The following is a 12,705-nucleotide window of genomic DNA, read 5'->3' on the forward strand; positions in this document are numbered from 1 at the left end:
GAAAAAAGTGCATAAACTGAAATATTAGTCAGTGATGAGTATTTCACTACAGTGTTTGCTCGTTGGCTATTCTATTTCTCATATAGTGAACTCATTTTCCGTTACTAAACTATGATGCTGTCTAAGTGATTCTAGATATCTATTCTAGCCATTTGAATCAGTGCCATATATAAGAATTTAATTCTTTCTACTTATTTTATATATAAACATTTTATTTATTTAAACATTTTTGATTCTTCTACACATAGGATAATAAAGGGTATTTGAAGTCTTTATTTTGGAGAAATCTATTTTAAGATTAATAATAATTTTTATTTTCATGGCTAGAATAAAATTGAGTCATTACTTCTTTTGGCTGTTCAGAAAACAAAAGAACAGAATACTTTTCAAGTTTATCAGTTCAATCTAATGTATTATTTGTTTTAGTTGTTCCTATTCTTTTTTAACAGCAGATCAAGAATAAATGAAATCTAAAGTTGTCCTTTAAACTAGAACATTTTTGGTGCTTTGGTTTCAGAAGAAAACTTGACAACATTCTTAATTAGTGATGGGAAGAGATTCCCACAGAAGAATTAGTTAGGGAATTGAGGACTGGCCAGCTTCAATAAAAGGCCTGATACCTTAGTGTTCATTACAAAGCTCCACTCTTGGTGTCACCTAAGTATGAAGGAAATCAGTAATTTTACACAAATAACAAAAGCCTATACTTTTAAAAAAGTTGAACCATATATTCAAAATTTATATTTTTTAAAGTATAAACAAGATCAGTCTTAATGAAGACAGAGCAGACATAAATTTCCAGGGAAACCAAGTCCATTTGCTGATTCCTGAAATTCTTTAAAAAGCTTCTTAATCCTCAACTAACTTAAAATGTAAACACGAGAGTTAGCACATTCATTAAAAGTGATTGTGCTAAACAATGCCTTTCCTAATCCTACTTATTAGTTTTTGAAAAACTAACTGCAAGGCTCCTAATGAGATATGGTGAGAAATGCAAAGATATAGAAGATATAACTCCTACCATCCAGAAATTCCTCTTCAGAAAAAAGAAGAAACAATACAAAGCCTTCATTCTCATTTTCTTATTTCTACACTTTCCTCTTTAAGACCCTTTGGAAAGGAGGAGGTGCCATCACACTAGATTCTAGTGATGAAATGTAATCTGAAAAGACAGAACATAATGTTCTGTGGGAGATTAAGGGCCCAAAGACTGATCATTTCACACAGTTTTGGCCTCTTACCAACTCTGAGTTTAGGCGAGTATTTAAGTCATGACCTAAAAAATTTTGAATATCAAGTGGGGCTTGTAAAAAGGACTAAACCTATTGATTTGAGTTTTGAAGGTGAGGGTTCTTATTTTATTTTATTATGCAGTTTATTCCAGTTACCAGTTCTCCTATGGATGGTGGATCATTTGGCCAAGTGAAAGCTCCTCACATAAAGATAACGAATGTAATTCTGCCTGATGGATTTAGCCATTACTTAGGATCTGACTTCACTTTAACTCCTGAAGTCGAAGGTATTTTTTTTTCAATTACAGTTGACATTCAATATTATTTACATAATTTACAAAGATATCCCCCCAATTAGTCTAGAACCCACCTAGCACTACACATAGTTATTACAATATTATTGACTATATTCCCTATGCTGTACTTTACATCCTGTGACCATTTTGTAACTACCAATTTGTACTCTTAATCCTTTCACCTTTTTTACTCAGCCTTCCAAAGAGTAAATGTAAAAAATGAAACAAAAAAAACTTCATTTGAAACAAAAATAACACTTTGATTTCTAATACTACTTAAAATTGCATGTATTATATTTCCTCAAATTGCATGTTTCTTCAAGTTTCATGTGGCCATTCTGATTTCAAAGAGTCTATAATATTTTTTGGTTCTGCTCAACTACTAATATGTTGTAGCTAAACATTTGTTCATAATTTGAATTTTGTATTACTTGTACAATTATTTCCTGACATTTCTTTTCAAAGCTTTTATTTAATTTTGTGTATTTCATAGCAAATGACTACTAAGACCACTTTAATAGCACATCCTGCTAAAAGTAGAAATCAGAGGATTAAAAATATTGATAACAACATACTCTTGCGGTACAAAAGATGTCTTAGAATGATTAGACTTATCCTTGAAACCATAAGTAAAATAATCACGAAGCTAATACTAGGGAAGAGTTTCAAGAGATATAGCTCTAAAGGAGGAAATATACTAAAAGGGCAGGACATGGAAATGGTTCATTCTATTATATACATTTTAATTCAGACTTAGATCAAGCCTTTTCCCTAATTCTCATATTCCCAAATATGGCTGCCATATTTATGAAATTGGAGCTAGCTATTCCTTCTTCAAGGGGCTCACCTCTTCCATTTTCTTTTAACATCACACATTGCCTCAGAACATTGTTAGACAATATAACTGAACATTACAATATTACAAAAGGATCTGAGGGCCTACTAAGAATAGTAGGTTGCTCTGTGTGATTATTTTTAAAGGAAACTCAGTTTTAAGAAACCCACCATAATTTACTGTTAAAATGTTACATTTTGTTTAACTTATTTTCCACAATTTTACATACTTATGGCTTCAAGGTTTTAATTATAATGAGGATTTTTATGCTTTTCTCCAGTAGATATAACTAACAGTAAAACTGGACATACCAAATTGTTACCAGCCTCTTCAACAGTATAATGTCATCTTCAGGAATGTCATCAATATCTTTTTTTTTTTTTTAGCATTAGTTCAACCCTGGGTTCATCTCCATAACTTCCTTCTCAGATATCTTTCTTCAAGATTCATTGTGCAGCTATTTATTAGGATTTTCTGGGAAAGTTCTGTAATTTCTTTTTTATTTTCTGACTATGTTACCCCAATATTTATTTCAAAAAGTATGGTTATGTTATCTCTAGATACCCATATTTTTAAAAATAACCTAAAAAAACATCAAGTTGACCCACTAACTCAGAGAAATTTAAGCAGCATTAAGTCCTACAAATATATTGCAATTTTATAATTTTATTAAAAATTTTTTCCTCTACTCCCCAAAAAGTTTTTAATTAATTAACATACATTCAACTAAAGGACAACAAAATTGTATTACTTATTTTATTACTTAATGATTCTAATCGTTTTATAATTCCTAATTTCAGACAAGAAAAACAAGAATGCAGGGATTCTGACAAATAATCCTCGGAGCATCCATGCAGAAATAGCTTTTCAGCAACTCAGAGGGATAAATATCTCTCCATCTCTTTTATCACATCAGAATGTGGCATCTCCAACTGCACAAATATACACAAGCAACCAAGATGAGAGAAGGTAAAGCTATTCAGTTTTAATATCATTTCTCATCATTAAAAACAAACCTCCTCAGATTTGCTAGTCACATACAAAAGTAGGAAAAATTGTTATATACTATTATATATTTACTCTGAGAGCTGGCATTAACTGCCAGATAGCATAGGACTTCTCCCATATCCACCAAACCTTCCCCAAAGTCCAGTGTATTTACACCATAATTCAAAAAGGCTTAGAAATGGCTATCAAGGTAGAATAGTGCTCACCTAGTACTTATGCAAGGAAAAATTGAAATAATTACATGAGAGCTACTTTTAATTATATTCTTTCCCAACTCACTTCTACTCACTGAACATGCAAAGCAATTCATTTATGTTTTGAACAACAGGTAAATTCAACTCTCTGAAATCACAAAGGCTGAGAATTTTGTGAATTCTTCAAACCTCTTCTTTATAGTTCCCACTTGCACTTCCTCACATCTGGATTCTAGCCCTAGATGCCAGTCCATGCCTAAGAATTTGCTCATTAAGAATCTGCTCTGCTGCTATATACCTGTTTGCCTAGATCTCCAATTATTTGTCCCCCAGCTTCTTTGTAGCCAAGCAGATCTAGATCTAGCTCTTGCTGTACTGACTTCCCTGCTATAATCAGTCATGTCCTGAGTCCTGAGGATAATCTGATTTTTAGGTAGCCAAGAATAGTATCATTTTCTCTTTTGTCTTTTTGAATTGTACATATACAAAACACAGAAATTATTTACTGCAGAATTACTTTAAGTAAGCAAATCTATTAAGAAATTAAGTCAGCATTATTTAACTAATAAATATTTTATTTCTGACAGAATTCCTGGCAGCCACTTCCCAAGAGCGAATCGAATGTAACTGCCTAAAGAGAAATGAATATACACCAAGAAACCTATTTCTGTTTAGTAACTGTGCAAAAACTAGCAATGTCAAAAAAATATAAGATAATCATGTTACTTATGTTACTGAAGAGTGCATTCCATATGAAGATAATCTCTATCACCCTTAGTGAATTTAAATATCACCTCTCAAATTTTCTTTATGGTTATCTTAATTATTCTTTTAAATTTCTGTGTTATAAAAATCATGGGCTTATTTTATCATTCAACAATTTAAAAAGATATAAATGACATAAAACGAAGTCCAAAGAATCAACTATTTAGTCATGGTATTGGAAGCATTTAGTTACAAAATCTCACTATGGCCTATCATATGAAGATACTAAGAAAGGTAATTTTAGGAAATAAGTTTACTTTCATTTGTAGAATATCTGTTCATTTGGGGTTACTTGAAACTAAAGCATACATTTCTTACCAAACACAATGATTACAAAAGCAAGATGAGTTTTGCTAGTTGAACCACAGATTATTTTTCTTACGACTATGCTTTGAAAAACCCTCAACTGGGTCTGCCCTCGGAATTGTTTAGAGAAGCAAACCATGGGCATCAATAGTACTTCCTGAAAGTGGCTAACTGTGAGTGCAACCAGTTATTCATGCTCTGCAAATAAAAGAGTACTCTTTTATATACAAAATTGGTTAATTGTTCTCAAAAAGATATAGTTTTAGGCTAAAAAGAACACATTTCAAACTGAGTAGACATATTTAAAATTTGGACCCTTAATAATTATATTTCACTGGAAATAGTTTTTCTAAAATATTACATTGTCTAATATTAGGACATATCACAAATAAGTCAAATTTTTTTTTAATTTGCTTATTTGTTAAATACAGTTCTTTAAATTAGCGACTAAATTGTCAATCATATTTTGATATAAAAGGACTCTGTGATTCATGAAGTAGTCTACTTAAATTTTTCAAGTATTGGTTCAACATTGCATAGTTTTCCTATTTTATATGTTCCTTACATAAAAATAGTTTTTGCTAAAATATTTGTATTTTATTATCTATCTGGAAATAGTTTTAAAGCTATTTTGGAAACTAATTCCAATGTGTATGCAACAATTTTGTGTCTTTTCTTCTTTAAATGGTGTATGTTTGTAATTTAATCATGTGAAATTTAATACAGATTGATTTTATACTTCTTAATGTGTGGTTTTTTAAACAACTATTACTCTTAGATGGAAATAAGATGCTTTGTTTAAAAAACAATGCAGTTCTTAAGATGCCCAGGAGATGTCTTCGTTGCCCTTTGGTTTTGACAACTGCTTTCACTACAGTTTAATGATAAGGGTCTGATCTTCACTATCACTACTGTGGCATCATCTGCTTTTTTTTCTTTTGCAATTATAAGTAAAATACTTAATAGATGTTACTTTTAAAATAAAATGTATCTTTTAAAATAATCTGGATGGGAAAAATAAATGTATCAGATTTTCACTGGAGAAAAATTTACAACTATAAAGAAGAAAAGTATAAAGTAGGAAAAACATAACTCATTATCCAGCATCCACTTAACATTTGCCATATATCCTTTTAGCCATTCCTCCTATGCATGTGTAATATATTTGAGAGCTATTATTTGATTTTTATGTAAACACTGTTAAATTTTAAAATATTTTATTTCTTTTATAAATTTTTAATTACATCTGAATTTCTCCTTGAAGGTAAATTACTTTGTAATACATAATTTGATAGTAATACTAAGGATAATAATAAACGTGTATTTTCACATTACTAAGTGCTGTACAGAAAAGAGACACAGACCCATCCTTAAAATATTTTAACACAAACATATCATAAGTAATTTCTATAAAAGCAATGAGGGGGATGATTACTAACATAATTTGGCACAGCAGTTCTGAATTTTTTTCTGCCATGATAGCAGATGACACTGACATGATATACAACATATTCCTCTGGGAATGCCTAGATAGGTTAGGCTCTTGGTTATGATGTGTAGTTCACAAGGCAATAGCTAAAACTTCTCCCTTTCCTAATCAACAAAACAGATAAAAATGTAATTGAATATGAGGGATGCTTTTATAGAAGTGACTTTAGATCTGCTCACAAAAATTTTAAGTAAATCATTCACGAACTGAAATTTTAAGTTATAGTTACAAATTATTCATAAGACACTTCACAACTGATTGCAACAAAAAGGAATGTATTGTCTCAGTTTATAGATTTTTTTAAAAACTGGCTTAAAACAAAGAGTAGATATCACACCAAATCCTAAATGTTTTCAACTTGAAATTAAGTGCCTTTTCAATTACTACAAGTGAATTGACATTTAATTCTTCCTAATGCGCTATTGAATCAGCTGTTGTAGAGTCCTAATATATGTAAAAACAATAAACTACTTATTCATTTTCTTCCAGTGTATTTAGCATAGGGAAAATGTATAATTTCTACAGTAAAATTAGTTCTTTGCTTCCAGCAAATGTCATAATAGATTTTGCATGCAATCATGTGCCTGATTATGTGACTTGTTTTAAATTAAAGGACAATTCCACAAACAATCTGAAAAGCTAAAAATTAAGGCATTTTTAATACATATTAGGAGCCTACAATGCTGAACTGAATATAGATGATGCCAAAGTGATCTTTTGATTTCAATATATGAAGATTGACTATAATTAAGTAATTGTTCAATAAGAACTTTATTATTTCTATTTTGATACTTCTCTGTTGACATGAAATTAACTATGGTTGTGAACATATTTTTGCCTAAAATGTTTAGTGTGCACTGTATGTGTGTGTATTTGTAGGCATTCATGATTAGTTTTTTTAATCCTTATATTTAAGTAATATGTCATTTCACTATTCATAAACTATCATACATTCTGAGTAGTGTTAGTGTTTTAAAACATTAAACCTTACTCTTACTCATGCTATAGACTCTTAGCTTTAATTAAATATTACTGATATAAAAAGAAGTAAATTATTTTTAGCACTTATGGCAGAGTTCCGTTGATTATTCAATGAATTTAATAAGATCAGTTTTTTTAATGGGATAGAAACTGGCCGTTTTTATTCATTGTTCTACTATAAAACTTAGAGCTTCTGGATGGCCTCCAAGTGCTTAACAGGTTATCTCGTTAATCTTATCTCCACTACTGAAATATTTTTAATGAAAAACCTATACTGAATTGCAATTTTAGTTTATAGTTGCCTTTTAGAATAAGGTCAGCAAGAAGTACACAGTTATTTTATTAGAAATATGCTAGTTCTACTAGTCTTTATCTTAAAAAATAGAAGTTATAATCTATTATTACTTTTTAGTTCATTTGTAAATAAAATTGTAAACTGCTGAAAGACATTTCTCTGGCCTAATTTGTATATTTTTTATCTTAAAATTTTGTTTTGGTGATGATTTTTCCTCATAACTAAAATAAAATGAATGATTTCTTGGCAAAAACATGAAATGCTGTAACCTGAAAATAAAATAGTATATTTAAAGGGACTTAGAAGTTCCTCTGAAAGTGTTAATTACCTGAAATCAAATTATTTATCATTTATGTTTTATTTATTAGGCTTTACCTTAACTATACATTCTTTTAGGTAAATCTAAAAACCAATTCATCAAAATCATCATTTTTCCACTAAAATATTTGTGATTCTGCAATGCTAATTTTAAAATTAGAATTTTTCCTTATATTGAATTAAAAATAAGAGTATTTGCATATGCTCTGAATAAAAATTCATCAGGATAACATATTTTGATAACATTAAAATTATTACATTTTGATCAAACATTAAAATAAAAATGGATGTGAAGTATTTTTCACAAATAGTAGTCTTCATTTTCATCTGGTTTTAATTTTATAATTCTAATTAACTTCCAAATGTTTAAATATATTTCATACCAGCAGTTCCATTTTTAAACATTACAAATAAGAAAAAAGGTGATGATCTTACTATTTTTGTAAACCATTTATGTTTTATGGTTTTGTAAACCATTTATGGTTATATTTATTTTTAAATAATATTTTACATAGAAAAAATTAAGGTCATGTGGTTTAAAAGCTGTAGATTTTAATCATGTTTTACATCTTGCTTAGTGTAAAACATTTTTTTTTTAAGAAAACGTTTTAGATAATTTGAGTAGGTTGGCTCTACTATTTGTTCTACCTTTAATTATAACATAATGCCACTCGTCGTCTCTCCTGTCCTCTGAATGTTTTACAAGTATATCTCTCAAGAACAACCAAAAAGACTAATCTGTAAAAAAATATATCAATAACGTTTTTAAGTTTCCAATTATTTCTTATTCCTTCCTATCAATTTGACTGAAAACAGGTATTTACAAACACTGGTAGCCTACTTTCTTATGGCCTTTCATTTTTTTATGAAGTGCTTTAAAAGAGTTCAATCAACCTTAATGGTGCATTTTTAGTTAAGGAAATAGAATGAGGAGAAGTCAATTTAAGCTCCCAGATGAACAAGTGTCTTCAGAAAGAATAGGAATAAATGGGTTTAGAAAACAGAGTATGAGTAAAACACAATGAGCAGAGCACTCAAGGAAGCCAAATACAATGAAAAGACTAAAATACCGCAGAGCTTTTTAAGCTACATACAATTGAAACAATGGACTTGATCCAGCCATCTATGTTAAACTGCTAAAAGATAGGTGAAAAGCAAGCTGGAATTCTATAAAGAGTGTTGAGGAACAGTAGAATGAAGAGCTTTAAATCTAAAGAGAATGAATGCGGTAATTCAATAGGATGGAAATGAAGTCAAAATTGGCATATTTCCCTGATTAATTTACTTTGTGAAGCCCTTGTTAGCAACAAAGCAATTTTAAAATTGCCACCACTGTAGTTTTTAAGCAACAACATAGTGTACATCTGTAAATTTTATATATACATACCATATATATGATACAAGTAAAAATGCAATATATAGGTCTCATATAATTATAACAATTTAATATTGTAGTCTGTCTCAATCAGTGCACTATATATGTCAAAATTCCTGCTCTCCAAAAACAGAGCTAATTTAGAGTTAGTGGCAAAGGTACTAGTGTACAATCATAAAACACTGAAAAAGAAAACTTGTCTAGGTAACATACGTAACTCATAGGCTACTTTGGGATAACTGATGGTTTATTTTTTTTTAATTAGCTGCAAGTCAGTCAGAAGACTTGTCTTCCACATTTTGGGAAAACTTTTATTAAATATTAATATAGTTTACTGCTTTAGTAAAAGAATAAATTAAATTTTATTTGCAATGATTTGTAGGGTGATAGTTGTGCATGATTTACAATTTTCGAAAACTAGCTGACAAAAAGAGTATAGAATATGTCCTGAATTGAGAATATAACCTTGAAAGTTCCTCATGGCCAAGATCCGTGATTTATGCTTTTGTTCTTGTTTTTTTGTGTGTGTTCAATTACTAAGATGCTGAAATAATTTCAAGTTAGGTGAAGGTTCTAATATTTTCTTGTACAGTGAACGGAAGCATTACTATATTGGTATGTTTTGAATAAAATATATTTATGGAAATAGATCTAAAACCTCTATAAATAAAAACTAAAGTTAAGCCCAAACATTTGTTAATGTTAACAGGTTGGTCCATTGTTACTCTCAAAAAAAAATAAGTTTGAGAATGTCAGCCACATAATTTTCATTTTTTAGTAGTTTCGTTGTAATACCTATTAAATGTTGTAAATATCTATTTATTCTTTTTAAGACTTAGAATTAACCATATTGACATTATCCAGAATTTAAATAACAGCTATAACAGATGTCAGGAACAGTAAAGACTTTCTAGTATCATGGAACTGTTTTAATATAATGCCATTTCCAGATTTTTTTTCAATGTATAAGAAAATAAGAATAGAAATATGTACTTAAAACATGAGTATTTCAGTCACATCAATATTTAGAAGAGAAATCATAAAAAACAGCTATTAAAGATTATAAAAGTTAAACTAACTTTTTAAAGAGTATTATTTTCATAGAGAAAACAAAATGGAAAAAATAGTTTTTGATTAGAAATTTTTCTCTTGAAACTCAAAAACAACTTTAAAAAGTGAGATATTTATTTCTAATATTAGATCCTGAATATTTTTTGATCAGTTATTTTCAATTATATTCAAAAGATCAATAAAGACTACTATTATGAGCCTAGATGGGGAAAATAAAAACAAAGCAGAATATTGGTGTCTAGAGTAATTTTATTCATATTTGGTGATAAATAAGCTTGTTATAAATAAACTCGTGACTCCCTTATTGGGTCATAAACATTTATTTAAATTTGAGATCAATCATCGATGTGTACATACTGTTTTGTTTCCCACTGAATCTGTAATTTTATTATTTTTATGAGTCTTCTCAGGATTTTGAGGGGGTAGAACAAAAATGATTTTTTAAAAAATCTAAAATCAAATCTCACTAATTTAATCAAAGGTATAAGATTATATAAAAATATTAAAAACTTGTGAGCTCGTATATTTTGAAAAATTGATTCTATTTTTTTGATATAAATCCACTTATTCGTTTGTGTGATCGGGCTCACTACAGCTAAATGACTATACTATGTATTAAGGAGATGAGCACATGAATAATATAACAGAGAAGAGAGGATACAAAACTAACAAAAAGAATGATATAAGTCAAAGATCTGTCTTACTACATACTAGGTCATTTCTATGACATAATATTATACATTTACTGTTCTTTTACATTTATAAACAATCTATACCTCACCATCTGGGAGACCAAAAATATCAGTTACGTACAGTCTTCTATCAAATCTTCAGTTGAATATATCAGCATAAGAGAGGAAACTATCAGGACCAACTCTCAAGATCTATGACATTATTTTCCCCAGGAGTTGCAAACTGAGACTTAAAAGGACCCGCCACATGACCTAATGAAGGAGGCCAGATATAAGAAAATTAACAGCCAGAAATAGAAATATAATCAACTGTACTTTTACTGAAATAAAATGTGCTAGTTTCCATTTGCCCTTACAGATCTACTCTCCTTCTCCTCTGTTTTGTGACTCTAGGCAATGAGTTTTGCCAACAAGATCAAGCAGGGTTCTCTTTCCACCTAGCAGTTGGGTTTAGCCAATGGAAGACACAAGCAGCATATCAAAGAGTGGGAGAAGAGTGAAATTTATGCTTTTGTGGTAACTGTATTCCTTTACGAGGACCACAGCTCCTCTAGGATTCTAGAGAACTTTCCCCTCTTCTTACACTTTCAGGCCTAAGGCTGTTACAAGTTTGCAAAGCTTCACCAACTCTGGTTTGTTTTCTTTAATCCTATCCACACTTTTGGAATAGTCCCTTCATCCTCAATGACCCTATTTGACTGTGCACCTGTTTCCTGCCAAGACCATAGTACATATAGTATCTAACATGACATAAACATGTATGATATTGGGGACTGCATTTAAAATTCAAAATGGAAAAAAAAAAAGCAATGGAAAAACTGAAATAATAATTCATTACTCATCTGGTTTGGAACTAGACACCTGAAACCTTTTTCTTCTACAGCAAGATGTTAACGTCAAATTGGAGTTGTGATATGCAACATGAAATAAAGACTTGCATTCTGAGAGTCATAATTTTTAGTCTCATAACCAAAAAAAAAATATGTTCATAAACATAGAAACTCCAATTATGAATAAAATCTTTGTCCAGTAGTTTTTACATATTACTCCTGTGATATTTGTAGAATTGTAGTGTTTCAATGACACTTTAATTTTAGATTCACTATATTCCATTTATAACTATTCTCATAATTAGTATTGAGAAAAACTAACTGGACAATGTTCATCTTCATGAAGTTCGAAATCATGTAATCAATCGCTGGAATCTAGTCTAACCTACATTGTTAGGAGTATCATACAGGCCAGCACTTGCTTTTCAAAAAAGTAACTTCAGATTATTCCTTGTCAAATTTGCAGATAAAATTTTTCTAAGATTGAGTAAAATGAACCATATGTCTGCACAATTACAAAGGAATGTATTTCCAGAGAAAATTTCAGAGCATTTAGATGTAAAATCAGCCCCAAGTTTGTCCTTAAACCAATTTTTATTAGTGATCTGAGCCAAGAATTTTATGGCTTATATGCACAAATCAATTCTCTTAGTTGAAAAAAACTCTTTTCAAAAACATGCTTGACTAAGTGACAAACTTACTGTGTAGCACAGCAATCTATAGTATCATGCATCCAGTTCATTGAGCTCCCATCCCCGCTTTTGACCCCCCAACTATACTGATTTTTCCCCCGAATTGTAGATAATTTGCTATTTTTTGGCTGAGAGCCTAAAAATATCTTTTTCTTCATCCTTAAAGCTTATTAACTATAGCTCTTAGCCATGCTCCAGAATTCTTCTGTTTCTTTTATTGGCAGCCAGTATTTGAAATTAGGTCCTTCTCTGTTTGGTTGTTGATGGTAAATTTGTTGTTTCTGTTGTAGTTGTTGGTTATTTTTTTAGAAATTAGGGGATAGTGA

General features: G+C 29.9%; 1 protein-coding gene across 1 annotated transcript in view; it reads left to right on the forward strand.

Annotated features, from left to right (window-relative positions):
* The window catches only part of LRRC9 (leucine rich repeat containing 9), an 80,435-nt gene extending 75,924 nt beyond the window's left edge, over positions 1-4,511 (forward strand). The window contains exons 30-32 of the mRNA XM_039864744.1: positions 1,375-1,519; positions 3,164-3,332; positions 4,153-4,511. Coding sequence (XP_039720678.1) covers positions 1,375-1,519; positions 3,164-3,332; positions 4,153-4,192 — 354 coding nt within the window. The 3' untranslated portion in view covers positions 4,193-4,511. The remainder of the gene's footprint in view (positions 1-1,374; positions 1,520-3,163; positions 3,333-4,152) is intronic.
* The last annotated feature ends 8,194 nt before the right edge of the window (positions 4,512-12,705 follow it).

This window comes from Pteropus medius, unplaced genomic scaffold, assembly GCF_902729225.1.
Source record: "Pteropus medius unplaced genomic scaffold, Ma_sr-lr_union100, whole genome shotgun sequence".
NCBI classification, from domain to species: domain Eukaryota; kingdom Metazoa; phylum Chordata; class Mammalia; order Chiroptera; family Pteropodidae; genus Pteropus; species Pteropus medius.